This window comes from Microtus ochrogaster, unplaced genomic scaffold (assembly GCF_000317375.1).
Source record: "Microtus ochrogaster isolate Prairie Vole_2 unplaced genomic scaffold, MicOch1.0 UNK10, whole genome shotgun sequence".
Classification (NCBI taxonomy): Eukaryota; Metazoa; Chordata; class Mammalia; order Rodentia; family Cricetidae; genus Microtus; species Microtus ochrogaster.
Genome location: NW_004949108.1, coordinates 3,671,175 through 3,685,865, shown reverse-complemented (window position 1 = coordinate 3,685,865; position 14,691 = coordinate 3,671,175). Strand labels below are relative to the sequence as shown.

At 51.7% G+C, this 14,691-nt stretch overlaps 1 protein-coding gene across 1 annotated transcript in view; it reads right to left on the bottom strand.

Moving 5' to 3' along the window:
• The window catches only part of Hpcal1 (hippocalcin like 1), a 105,630-nt gene that overhangs the window by 3,544 nt on the left and 87,395 nt on the right, over positions 1-14,691 (bottom strand). The window contains exons 3-4 of the mRNA XM_005366512.3: positions 2,309-2,710; positions 865-970 (exon numbers count right to left, since the gene is read on the bottom strand). Of these exons, the coding sequence (XP_005366569.1) occupies positions 865-970; positions 2,309-2,686 (484 nt within the window). The 5' untranslated portion in view covers positions 2,687-2,710. The remainder of the gene's footprint in view (positions 1-864; positions 971-2,308; positions 2,711-14,691) is intronic.

Here is a 14,691-nt window from a genome sequence, read left to right as displayed (position 1 = left end):
TAGACCAGGCTGGTCTCGAACTCACAGAGATCCGCCTGCCTCTGCCTCCCGAGTGCTGGGATTAAAGGTGTGCGCCACCACCGCCCGGCTTAGAAATCCTTGTCTTGAGAGAAAAAAAAAAAAGCCCTACAAATTTGCTTATAGACAGATCTAATGGAGGCATTTTCTCAATTGAGGCTCCCTCTTCTCTGATAGCTATAGCTTGTATCAAGCGGACATGGAATTAGCCAGCCCACTTGTTAACCACCATGCCTGGCCAGCAGGTCATTTTCTTAATTAGTGATTGATGGGGGAGGGCCCAGATCATTGTGGGTGGTGCCATCCCCTACACTGGTGGTCCTGGGTTCTATAAGAAAGTAGGCTGAGCAAGCCATGGGGAGCAAGTCAGGAAGCAGCTCCCCTTCATGGCCTCTGTACCAGTTTCTGCCTCCAGGTTCCTGCCCTGCTTGAGTTCCTGTCCTGACTTCCTTTCATGATGATCTGCTATGTGGAACTATGGGCGAAATAAACCCTTTCCTTTCCCAGTTGCGTTTGGTCATAGTGTTTCATCACAGTAATAGTGAGCCTACCTAAGACAACATGCATGAAGCCTACAGCTCAGAGGGGCTAGGGACATGCCCATTGTCGTAAAGCCATAGGGAGGGCACCGGGTGCAGGGTAGACGTCCCTGACCCTGAATTCCAGTCTTCCTTCAGCACAGCTGAATCAAGTGGGAGGGGAAAGGGGCACAACAGGCTTAGGAAGGGGGCGGGGCCAGCTTGGGAGGGTCAGGGACGCAGAGAGCACGTCCCAAACACATCTGTGCCAGCAACAGGTGCACCCAAACATCCAGGGCTTGCCATCCCCCGGCCCCCACGTCCCTACCATCATTGTTTGTGTCCATCTGCCTGAAGATCTTGTCTGTTCGCTTCTCTGGCGTGGACTCGTCTTCGGGCATCTTCATCACGGAGGACACCATCTTGTAGATGGCCTGCAAAGGAGCATCCATGAGTATGCGCAGGAGTGCGAAGGACGGCACAGACGGGGCCGAACGCTCCCTCTCCATGGCGGGACCCTTCTCCGATCAGAACAAACCACAGAAACAAGATGCTGGGCAAAGAGTTGGAAAAGTTAGGCGGTGTTTAAGAGCACAGGATACAGCTCCGCTGGGATGGTGGAGTAACAGGACTCCTGGGCTAGGCGTGGGTGGGGATAGTATTTGAAAGGTACAATGGATCTGGGGGGCTGGGAATGCTGAGGGGGGAGGTCACGGGCAAATGCAGTAAGCCTGGCTCACCTGTGGGTCCTGCACCTGCAGATTCAACAAACTGCAGATGGGAAATATTCTGGAAAAAGAAATATGACTGGAGGTGCAGACTTTTTCTTATTCCCTAATAATACAGTGTATTATTAGCACCTGTACCTGCTGGGCCTAGCACTGCACACTTCTTTTTCCTTACTCATCTATTCCTTTATTTACTCGTGTGTGTGTGTGGAGATCAGAGACTGCTTGTGGGAATTGGACCGCTTGCCCTGTGTACGTCCTGGGAATCGAACTCGGGCTGTCAGGCTTGGCAGCAAGCACCTTTCCCTACAGAACCACCCCACTGGCCTGGACATAGAGATGATTTAAAGCACCAAGGCAGAAGGATGCAGGGGGTGCATGAGTATTGGTGCCATGCAGGACTTCCCACTTTGAGTTCTACAGGAGGCCCCGACCTACAGAGAAAGCTAAATTGTGTGTAAGTTATACATCTGTGTGCAAAGACACCCATGCAGAGGCCAGAGGGGAAATACTGGTATCCACCTCGTTCCCTTTTGTCTTTGACTGAACCCAAAGCTTGCTATTTTTTTAGGCAATCTGGGCAGCAAGCTTCTGGGACAGGACTCACCTGTCCCCTAGTTTTAGGGTTACAGACATGCTCACCCACTCCTGGCTTTTACATGGGTGCTGGGATTTGAACTCTGGACTTCATGCTTGGGCATCAAGCACTCTTACCCACTGAGCCATTTCCCCAATTGCTCTGAAAATTCTTAAGCAATCACTTATCTAAGCCTCAGATCTCATTAAAAGCAGAAAATGACCTGTTTTTATCGAATTGGAGGATAAGCCTGATTGACGAGCTCAGTGGGGGCCTGATGTCTAGCAAGTGATCGATGAAAGCTTGGTTTTTATCATTATTTTTTGCAAGGGTCTGCAGCCGTTTAGTGTACATGGGAGCAAGGGAACTGAGGAGTGAGCTGGTGTCATGGCGATCATAAAGAGTACAGGGCTGGGCATGGGGGTGCTGGCTGCCTGTGCTCCAGCTGGCCCTGCCAATGCTAGTACCTGAACTATCTCCAGCATCTCACTGCGGCTGATGTAACCATTGCCGTCCAGGTCGTACATGCTGAAGGCCCACTTGAGCTTCTGCTCCAGCTTTCCCCGAGAGGTCACACTCAGCGCGATGATGAACTCCCGGAAGTCGATGGTGCCGTCGCTGTTGGTGTCAAAGGTGCGAAAGACGTGCTCGGCGAACTTGGAGGCATCGCCGTAGGGGAAGAAGTTGGCGTAGATCTTCTTGAATTCATCCACCGTCAGGTGGCCAGTGGGACAGTCCTTGAGGAAGCCCTTGTACCACTCCTGCAGCTCGTGGTCGGTGAACTCCGTGTGCTCCCGCAGGTCCTGCAGGACTTCAGGCCGCAGCTTGCTGTTCTGCTTGCCCATGGCAGCTGGCAGTGGAGACTAAGCCTGCAAGACACAAGGTCTGGCTTCCTATCATATCCTACCACAAAGCTGGCTAAGCAAGGTTTCCTGTGTGTCCAGTGCCATGGGCTGGAGGAATTCAAGACCACGATTGTGCAAACTCTAACTTTGAGCATGTCTTGGACACCTCAGGTCAGAAAGTATACAATGGTTTTACACAACATGCCGGACAAGAGAACACTCCAGGAAGAAAGAAAGACCATCCTTTGGAATAAGACAAACCCTTCTGCTTATGAGCTTGGGCAAAAGGGCAACATAAACCCAACTCAGACCCTTTGCTCTGAATGGCTACATTTTCTCTTGGGGCATTTTGTGTGTGTGTGTGTGTGTGTGTGTGTGTGTGTGTGTGTGTGTGTGCATGCGCGCATTTCATGTCACAGATACACCTGCTAATGCCACATAGTAAATGATGCTTGGACAGGTGGGTAGTGATGGCCCATGTTCCCATCTAACACAGCTCGGTTACATTTATAGGCGGACTGACATCCATCCTAAGTGAACTCAGGGAAGAGTTAATGATGGCTGAGAGCGGTGCCTGGCTCTGGCCTTTGGAAGCTTTACTTCACTTACCAACACGCCTAACTCTTTAAGCAATGCTGCTTATCAACCCCATTCCTACCCAGATTGGCTGGGTGGAGTAGCGTTTCACGGGGACTCAAATATTCTTAATAGAGCTTTGAAACATTGGCAGGATGAGGCGGCTTCAGATCCTCCCAGACCCCATGCCCCCTGCCCACCATCGACCAGGAAAGGTCACCAGCCAACATCATGTTGTTTTTATGCCCAGAAGAGAGGCACCTGGAAATCCGTAGGGAGTCCCCGCTCTTTATCCTGCCTGAGATATTGCTCTAGCGGGGAGGATCTGGAATTAGCATCGATCGGGAAATGTCGGTCTGAATGTTAACAGTTGAAACAGGCCCCCGTGGACATCCAGGCCGGTGCTCCATCGGAAAGCCTTTTCCACTCAGTCTCCCACGAGGCCTACGTGTGAGATGCTGGGGGAATTTGCCGCTGGACACTAACACCGCTCTCACTTCACTTCCTCAATTGTGCTTTCTTCAGCAGTAACACAAGCGCAGGGCTCAGCCGGTTTTGAGGCGTATAAAGAATGAGTGTGGGTAGGTGTCCCCTTCCCAAGTCTCAAAGGAAACCACTCTGAACTGTTTCGAGGCTCGTGAATCCCAAACAATGTGTGCTGGATCCTGTTCAGGGGGATGAGACCCACACACTTCAGTATTGTTCGTCACATCTGTCCCCTTTCTTCACCTCCCTCCCAGGTTGTTGGCTTTGTATATACATGTTTTATTTTACTTATCTATATGACTATGACACCTTTAAATTTCCTTGTCCAACACAGACACCTTGATAGTGCCTTTGAAAACACACCCTCGCCTATACAGATAACTGGTGCCCACAAACATCTCAAACGTCCATTGTATCTTATTAAGAAATAGTTGTCTTTTGAGCTGACTGGTGGCACACACCTGGAATTCCAGAACTGGAGGGTGCAGGCAGGAGGGTCAGGAGTTCAAGGCCAGTCTGGGCTACCCGAGACAGAGCAAGTAGGAGAGCACTTGACAAATGTTGCCATTTGTGAGCGAGCACAACAAAGGCAGACATACCTGGGTCGGCCACCTCTGGAAGAACTTACTAGAAATGGGAACATTGGCTGAAGATAAGAGAGGGCTGGATAGATAGGAACCTTGAACGGTTTTGTGCTGTGTTTTCCTTTGTAATTTAGTTTGTTTATTTATTGATGTTTTCTGATATAGGGTCTCCTCTAGCTCAGGCTGGTCTCAAACTCACGACGTAGCTGAGTAATTTTTACACTCCTCATGCTCCAGGGGTCACAGGTATGTGCCACCATGCCTGGCTGTATCTGCAATTTTAAGAATGCTAAACTGTGTCCACGTTTTCTTTTTTTTTTTTCTTCTTCTTCAATGTTTTAAGAATATTTATTTGATGTGTATGATAGTTGTATTTCTACATATATGGCGTTTGTGCCTACAGGGGCCAGACTAGGAGGCCGGATCCCCTGGAACTAGAGTTACAGAAGTTGTGAGCCACTTTGTTGGTATTTGTAGTAGGGAACTCTGGAAGTGGGGTGTGTGGGGCATAAATAATATAAGAGGCCACGCCCAGGTGGGTGGGTAACTTAAAGGCTACTGGCGGTAGGGATTAGAAACTGAACTGAATTGGGGTCCTCAACAGCAAGAACCATCTCTCCAACCCGGCCCCTTAGTTTACACTGTCTATTCAAGAACAGCAAGAACCATTTCTCCAACCCGGCCCCTTAGTTTACACTGTCTATTCAAGGAACAAACACAAACACAAACAGGAGCCCAGCCTCTGTTCCTTGGCTGGGGTGTCAAGTCTAAGAACCTCCAGAATGACAGAACAGGACAGTCTAGGCTCAGCCCTGTCTGTGAGGACAGGGAACATGAGGGGGAAGTGGTGCTGGCTCACACCTTTAATCCCAGCACCCAGGAGTCAGAAGCAAGCAGATCTCTGAGTTCAAGGTCAGCTAGAGCTACACAGAGAAACCTTTTATCAAAAACAAAAACAAACAAAAAAAAGCAGAAGTAGGGTGCTGGAAGACCTCTTAAAGAGTCTCTCCCTGAGCCGGGCGGTGGTGGCGCACGCCTTTAATCCCAGCACTCGGGAGGCAGAGGCAGGAGGATCTCTGTGAGTTCGAGACCAGCCTGATCTACAGAGCTAGTTCCAGGACAGGCTCCAAAGCCACAGAGAAACCCTGTCTCGAAAATCCAAAAAAAAAAAAAAAAAAAAAAAAAAGAGTCTCTCCCTGTGATGGCTGAGTGCCAGATTCTTTCCTTTCTCTTTCTATCCTCAGTTCCCGGCTCACAGCCCCGCTTTGATAGGGGGTTTACAGCCCCCTCTTTCTGCTTCACCTACAGGTCCACCTTAAATCAGCCAACCTCTCCCTGGCTGATAACCAGAAGCTACATCCACATCTGCACAGGAGCCCACTGAGGCCACCTTCTCCAGCTGCAGGAGGACAGATGTGGTCACTGTCACTGAGGGGTCACAGCAGGTCTAAGGTGAGCACCCAGGTGAGGAGCCCACTACCCAGGGCTCTGAATCACCCCACCAGTCGGAGTAAGAGCACGTTGGGATTCTTTGGGAAGAGACAGCAATGCCCTAGTTTTATTGCGGGTGATTCATTTTGGAAACTCAATTAACAAGACGCACATAAAACTGAAGCCACACCGGAACATGGAAGTGGGGATAAGAATAGGGCCGATGACAATGGGAAGGCAGGGCACTTGGAGAGGGCTGGTCTAAAGAATCCCTAAAGCGGAGTCGGATAAGAGGTCTAAGAAGGAGCTGCCCAGGGGTCCTCTAGGAATAGGATTGGGAAGGGAGGTTGGGAACTGAAATATCCGGAGGAAAGGGCCCGAGAGGGTGGCTGCAAGGACGTCACTCTCACGGCGGGCCCTCAGTAAGCCCTCAGGCTTGAGACACAACTGTATGAAACAAGGTTAGCAGTGGGACCCCAGAGAACAGGGAAGAGGTTGGGGCCATAGGAGGTGAGAGGCAGGGAAGCAGGGTTGGACTGAGCTTGGGGTGGAGCTCCTGCTCAGATACTAATATTGGGGATAGCTGGTCCTAGACCCAGAGGAGCTGTGTGGCTACAAGGCCCTGGCCACTGAGCCATTCTCACAGGGAGACTTACAATGTGTCTGTCTCGGGACTAGGGTCCACTAGACACTTCACATATTAGATACATCCTGCTAACAAGGACGCTGACCCCCAGGGAGCTGCAGAACCTCTCATTCCAGCTTGCCTGGCTATGGGACTGTGTGGGCACCAGGGAGGGTAATGCGGTCCTAGCTGCACTGCTGTCACAGCCTGCCCAGTGCCTGTGGCTCCTCTTCCCGATCAGCCGCCCTACACAGCCTGGCCGCAGCCCCTTGGTTTCCAGCTCACGCGCTCAGCATCCCCTTGCCTCGTTGAACACACGCCACTGCTGTGTCGGTGATTTATCATCCTACGGATGCTACCAAAATGCCAAGCTCCTCACACCCGCTCTGTGAATGTCTGCAGAGAGGAAGCTACCATGCAGAGCCTCGGCATTTGCTGGAGGGACATGCTTGATTTCCAGGTTCCTTCCCAAGTATCCCAGAGGCAGCAGCTCCCGACCTCAGCGCTGTGCCTCTGCCCACCCTTCATCATCTTCCCGCTGTCAGGCTGCTTGGCAGAATGGGTGGGGTGCTTTGTGTTGGTTTGGGACACTCTTGCTATTGTGGATATGGTACACACACCCTTGCTTTCAGACTTCAATATTTTGGGGACAGGAAGGTCTTTAACAAAGCTCGCAACCCAGTAGAGCCCAAGTGGCCCTCTAGATGAAGGCTCAAAGATACGAGAGCCTCCAAATCATGCATCGGGGCTATTCCTGAGGCTCCGAGGCTCCAGGGATGTACAAGAGGGAAGAGGACCAGTCTGGGCCTCAGGACTAGCTCTGAGAAGATAATGGCTTTAAGTTCTGCTCCTGCATCCATATTTCTTCAAAGAAAGAGGTACCAATGAAAAGAAGTCTGGCTGTCTTAAGAACCCAGGACTGACAGCATAAGCCGTATGGATAAAAAGGAAGAGAGGGTAAGACTGGCCCCTTTCTGTAACTTCAGTAAAGAAGGGCACTAGACAAAGCCCCAGCTCTGGAGGACTTCACAGAGTAGAGTCCTCCCAACCTGCCAGGCCCCACTGTATCCACATGGACAAACACACATCACTGATGCCCAGCGCTGCTGAGATGCATGCATGTCCAGCAGCCAGCCAGCCTGAGTCATAGAAACCCTCAGCTCACGTGTGATCAGCGACAGTGACACCCCTCTGACTCAAAGGGGAGAAGGGTTCTGTACAGAGACTTGGGACAGAGGAACACAGTCAGAGAATGGGATAGCCGGAGCGCCGAAGCGATGGTAAGAGCAGACTCCCTGCAGCAAGAGCCCCACACCCATCCTTCCTGGCACGTGGAACCTTGGGCTGCTAAGACAGCTTTGGGTAGCTCTCCAGAGAAGCCCATGTTCCAGCGGGTGGGCAGGGCCTGACTCAGCGTTTCCCAGTCTTTCAGACTCTTGAAGAGAATCTTGAGTCACCTCGGGTTGCAGTCCCCCACTCTCTAGTGCCATGGGCTTCCACGGCATATTCCTTGGCAGAGAACTAGGTGGTTTACCTAGGAAGATGGCATTAAGAGTCAAAATGGAAGGCCAAAGAGGATGCTGGGAGATGATGGAGGCTCCAGGGAGGACTGGACAGAGATTCCAGCACAAGGGGTCTCACTCGGCTCAGCTGGGGGTTGGCAGAGCTGTCCCACTGAGGAAGACAGGAGATGCCTGTCCACACAAGGCAAGACCGTGGTCAGGCGGACTGTGACTAGAGCCAGGCTCCATCCTTTGGGCTGGACTCGATCCTGGGCCCCTTCCCTGCCAACAACCTGAATGGCAGTGAGTTTCCAAGTGCACTTAGACTGGTATCCGCTGAAGCTCCTGGCCAGCAAAGTGGCTGCCATAGCCACGTCACAAGATGGCCTCTTAATGCTCACTTCCACGAAACAGTTAAGTGGAGCCCACAAATGCTGGCAGCTTCACACTTACTTCCTGGCACTCATTCACAGCGCCTAACAAAGACCTGGATAAAATATTTAATACAAAAGACCTCATTTTAGCTCTCTTGGAGGCACTCAGGCGGCGGCAGCCGAGGATGTTAAATGGGCTCGGTGCCGCGCGCCCCATGACCCTCTGTTCTTCATTAAGCAACCGAGCCAGCCTTATTGATGTTCAGCTGTCTGGGAAAATACCTGGCAAAATACAAACCCTTCTGCAAGAGACAGAGCATCACTGTGGATGCTTCCCAGAAGGAGGACCCACCTAGCCCCGGCCATCAGATGAACCCAGGCTTCATTGATCAGACAGCCATGCTTTCATCTTTTAGGGGGTGAGGGATGAGGGTCCTCGGGAAGAACACTTCATATTAAAACACTTCATATTCTACTAGGGCTTCTAGCAGACAGACAGCAGCCTTCTTAGAGCGTGGAGGACATGGAGTCCAAATTGACTTCACCGTAATGGAAATTGGGGGAGGGAGCTAACAGTTCCTACACCCTCTCCCTGGGTCTCTGTTCTCTGTTCTGTTCTGCTCTCTCTCTCTCTCTCTCTCTCTCTCTCTCTCTCTCTCTCATTGTCTTTAACACACTGAACTGTGAAGTAAAGGAAAGTAAACAAGCAGCCGGGGAGCCCTATGAAAACGCAGGTCAATAAGCCTTGCTGATGGTGTCGTTCTGCTGATCGCCCAGAGAAGCCCTTGGGAAGCCAGTGCTCCAGTGTCCCATTAGCCACAGCTGAACGCTGGCTGAAAACACGAGTGGCAGTTCCCTCCACTGCTGAAAGTGCTCCCATCAGTCAGCCCGCTAAAGCTCAGGGCTGCTAGACAGACGCTGGAGGAAGATGGTGGGGATTGGGTACAAAATCCCGAGGACGTCAACTATGCTTTTCCGCATGGTGACCCGCAGATGAATGTTCCTCCTGTTGATGAGACCCCGTCTTGGGGGTGACTGTATTTTCCAGAACAACTTGGACCTATGTCCTGTTTTTCTCCAGATAGGAAGGCGAGACTCCAGCAGCCTGCGGCCCCCTGCTGTATTGCAGCTCTCGGCAGAGTGGCAATCAGCTGTCCTGATAAAGGTAACAGAAGATGCACTGAGGCCTGACGGACACTAGAGGGCACAGGATAGCAGAGTGACACCCGTTTCTATCTCCAAACCAGGCAAGACAGCATAGTGGGTCTAAACCATCAACCTGTGCTTCAGGACCCCTGTAAGATGTCAAATGACACCTTACAGGGGTCGCCTAAGACCATTCTGCATATCAGATATTTATATTATGATTCATAACAGTAGCAAAACTACAGTTATGAAGTAGCAACTGAAAGTAATTTTATGGTGGGGGGGTCACCATAGTACAAGGAACTATATTAAAGGGTTATAGCCTTAGGAAGGTTGAGAATCACTGTTCCAAACCCATACAGGCCTGCAGGGTAAAATATACAGGATTTGGGCCTGTTTGGAATATAATGGGTTAAATCAAGCAGGTTGTGGACATTGCTCATCCCCGTTTCTTTCCTCTTTCCATGTGGTTGTAGGAAAATCTCATATTACATATGCATATAGCTGTCCACTTCTGGTGGACAGTACCGGGCAGCACCAAGCGATGGTACTGACGACTCTGGAGCTAATGCCGCCAGACAGAGATTCTTTTCCCTGTCCATTAGCACCCTACGGTGTCCTGTGCTGCTTTCGCTCATGCTGATGCCATGTGTGAAAGATAATGTTTGCATCTCAGTCCTTATCAGGTACCACAGCCCTAGCTTGTGGGGACCTCTTAGGGAAGTCAGCCGCAAGGGACCTGAAGCCTGACCCCAGTCAGGAGGCAGAGGGCTACAGTAAGAGAGGCTCCTGCCTCTTCTAAGTGACAATAGTCACCCCCAGGTGAGATCTAGGGGAGGCAGGGTGTTGTGGGTACCCAGATGCAAAGTCAACCTGCCACCGGAGTCACAGAGCCAGGTCTCAGCTGGAGCCGCTCCAGGCCAGGGCTTGTCACTGCAAACTCTTCCTGACTCCTGAACCATTTCCCAGGGGCTCATACTCCCCACTCCCCCAAAGGGAGGCAAGGCCCAAGCCACCAACCCTGAGGAAACCTACATGTGGGAAGGGGAGAACAGAATCCTCCAAGTTGTCATCTCTTACACATACACACTGCGACACTTGGCCATCGTCACACACGGACGGATACATAAATGTCACCCTTAAACAGCTGAGGGGAAGGGTAATGTCAGAAAGAGAAAGGGGGCAGCTAGCGAGGCTGCGTGGGAAGCCCTCCATACAGGAAGTCCTACAGGGCTGTGCGACTCCCCCTCCCTTCCCCTGCAGTCTCTCACCTGAAAGACTCCACTGAGTTAGGGAACAGGAAGAGGTGGAGAAAGAAAAGGAAACTGCCACCACAACAGGAAGAGGGCCCTGTGGTGGCTTCTCCTCCTGGGTCACACCCACTCCAGCCTCCCAGGAAGCTCCTACTCCCCTACTAGCAGCCGCTCAGACACAAACAGCTCTCACTCCCTGGGGGGCAGGTTTCCCAGGCTCCACAATCACTGTCCTCAGCACTGCGATGGGACTTGCTACCTTTTCTCAGCACCTTGACTTTTAGGGCATCATTTGTTTGCTTTTCTCCCCATTAGACCCTACTAAGAATGTTTCAGCCCCAGGGCCTTTGCATGGACAGTCCTCCATCACGGCGCCCTTTCCTGTCTGTATCAGAGAATTTCTTCAGCATTGGGGCTGCTTCCTGGGGAAGCCTCTAGGATTCATGCACACATATGCACATGTATGCACACGCATGCATGTTTGCCCTATTAGCATGTGCAGAGCACAGAGCTTGACATCAGGGTGTGATTTCTTTTTCCTTTTTAAAAATAACTTTTTATTTCTATTCATGTGTATGTCTGTGGGACACATGCTCAGAGAGGTCAGGAGATGAGGTTAGAGCTCTGGAGCTCTAATTATGGGCAGCTTAAAACTGCAGCATATGAATGCTGGGAACCGAACTTGGGTTCTCTGAAAGAGCAGAACTTGTTCTTAGCCATGGACCTCTCTCCAGCTCCCGGGATGATTTTTACTTTTTTTTTTTTTGCTTTTCAATCCCTGTCTACCTTGCTGTGGTTTTGTTTCCCTCCCCTCAGCTCCACCTCACGTTTTTGAGTCGGGGTTCTCTGAACCTCGAGATGACTATGTGCTGTTTCGTCTAGACTAGCTGACCAGAAGGACCCTGGGGTCAGGCTCCCCCCTGCACCCCCCCACCCCGTCTCCATCCTCCAGTGCCAGGCTCACAGAGCATGGTACCGAGGAGGATGAAGAACTCTTCCCACCCTCCCAAGCGCTCCAGCACGTGTGACCTCCAGGATTAGGGACACAGGAATGTGAGGGACAAGGATGACAAAGTGGCCTCTTCAGATGTGCAGTTACAGAAGGCACATTCTGGTTTGGTCTTCTAGAAACCTCCACTCGCTGGCACAGACACAGCAGGGGAGACACTCAGAGGCCTGTGTCACTAGGAGATGGCTTACTAGTCAGATGTGGCTGTCCCTTCGATTGGACAACCCAGGTATGGGGTCCCAAGTAAGGCTTCCTGCTCCTTCCCATGAGGTTATCATCAACCAAGGGGCTCTGGGTGGTGGCTGGACTGCTTCTGCATGGGACCAGTGGGACATCTGGGCACTTAGTTACCAGCGGGGGGGGGGGGGTGGAGAGGGGAAGGCAAAGACCAGTGTGTAAGCACCAGGGCCAAATCTAGGGAGAGCATACCGCTCTACAGCATTTAAGAGCGGCCCTGTGAGGAAGTGACAGAATCTGGCTAACTAACGTGGAACACAACCAAGAATATGACCACCCCAGTCACACCTGGAACTAACTGGTAATGGGGAGAGCTGGAAAGACATGGAAGGTAAGGCATGTCCAGCCCCCGACTTTCCTTTCTAATGGCCAGCTTTATAGAAAAGAAACCTTGGCGGATTAGGTAGTCAAAAAAAGCTCAGGACTCCAGCAATGCTCAACTGCATAGTGGAAGCTCAAGGCTGAGCCACAGGAACAAACACATCATATAGACACAGTCTTAAACTCTGTGAATCGTCCCGCCCCACAATCCTTGTTTTTGAGACAGGGTCTCGGGTATCCCAGGCTCGACTTGAACTGGACCTGAACTCCTGAGCCTCCTGCCTCCATTTCCCGAGGGTTGGGATTAGAGCCATGCACCACTGTATCTGCTTTGTGCAAGCATGCTACCAACAGCCCCAAGCCCAGCCTACTCTCCCTTCGCTTCTCCTGACAGCGTTTCTACACAGCCCAGACCAGCCTTGAACTTGAGAGCCTCCTCAGTCCACTGAGATCAGCGGTGCACAGCACGCTTGTGTGCTCTTTTGAAGGGCGTGTAAGACCGCAAGCTGGAGATGGGCAGAGACCTCGGTTTCCTCCCTCCAGCCCCTCTGCAGGTGGAAGCCTTGTGTAGTCAGTTCTGGTGGGAAGAAGCCAGCAGAGGCCTCTGTCTTGCTGCTCGGCACCCAGGCTCAGATCGGCACACCAGACTTGGTGCAGAAGGTTCTTTGGGGATCCTGGATCTGCTGTGGAAAGACTCACATATGGATTCCTGAATGGGTGGGATGATAGTTCATATCAACGATGCTCTGAGGCTGGAGGCCAACAAGAGCCCTTTCCCTAGGGGACAAGGGAATGGGACAGGTCTTCCAGGACTGGTCCTATGTAGCTAGTGACTTAGGCTTCCCTGGCCAATGGCCAGTACCAAACACTCCTGGGAGGGCCTAGAAGGAATCCCAGGGCGCTGAGCCAGGCCTAGCATCCAGCAGGGCAGAATACCTCTCATGGCTCCTGACCAAGCCTCTCTAAAGGGGACTGCGGTTCACTGTGCCAGAACACCATGGAGCATGCGGGCTTAGTTACTGGGTCAGTCCCTTTTAGCCATTTGCTCCTGGCTGGCTCAACTTCTCTGACTCCCATCCTCCCAACTGAGAGCGGAGGTCCCTGCCTGTTGAGTTTACAGCGTAACTATTTCTATGACAGGAAGGGAAGTGGAAGCTATGAGGAGACGAGACAAACCGAAACGCCAGGCAAAAGAATGGTGGTGGAAATGGCTGGGCTTTGCCTGGGTCAATCCCAGGCTCGGGCAGCAAGCTCCATCAGAGTACTGAGCAGCACGAGGCGGGAAGCCGCAGGCCCGGAAAAGCTCCTCTTGCCGGTCACATCTAGTGCAGTGGCATTAAAAGCTGTGTCTCGTGCTGGCATAGAGCCTGGGGTCACAATGATCTGGACATATCCCTGGGGTGGAGCCATTGATGTTCTAACTTGTGTACTTCAGAGAGGAAATGAGGGGAAAGGAAGGAAGGACGCAGCCAGGCAAACAGGGCAGGGACCGTGGAGGCTCACATTGGCTAAGGTTAGGGTTAGTACAGGGCCCAGGCGTCCAGGGTTTGCCTGGCACAGCGGTGGGGCTCCAGGAGGAAGAAAGCCCCTTCTCTAATGTTAGGGTGTGTGCTGGAAGCCCCATGACCACTGTTTGGGAATGGGTCCCTATTGTGAGGGATAGGGGCCCTTAGTACACATCGCAAAGCCTCACACACACACACTCCCCTCACACAGTGACTACCCAAAGGTCCCCATCCCTCCTTGCCCCAGTGACAGTCCAGGAGACACAACTGTCAGGAAGAGTCCCCAGAGCACCAGGTCAGACTGGGTGGGATTTCCCCCTGGGAACTCGCTACTCGGACAAGAATGAGTTCACTCATTCACACACATACTCCTTCCTCTGCTGTTTCTCCCATTACCAAAAGTGCATAGATTTGGCCCCAAGATGTGCCAGGGGAATGACCTGAATCTTTGGACAGATGGGGAAATGCTGACTGGTGGAAGAGGAATTCCCAGAGGGAGCCGCAGTGTGCTCAGAGGCAAATGGCAGGAAAGCGAGAACGTGGAATGTGTTATCTGGGGTGCATCGACCTTAGGGGCATGCATGGGGTAAGAATCAGTTTTTTCGTGGGGTGCAGGAGCCCCTCTCACAGCTCTTCAGTTCCAGGAGCTCATAGGCACAGGTTTTGGGACCAAAGGTCTCTGTGTCTGCTCTGGTCTGTTACCTCTCCAGGCACACTAAAGGGTGCAATCAATGACTCACAATATTTACTCAACAGTAACAGAAATTGGCAGAACATACTAGGACAACACAGAACAGTCTAGAACACACTAGGACAACACGGAACAGTCTAGAACACACTAGGGCAACACAGAACAGTCTAGAACACACTAGGACAACACAGAACAGTCCAGAACACACTAGGACAACACGGGACAGTCTAGAACACACTAGGGCAACACAGAACAGTCTAGAACA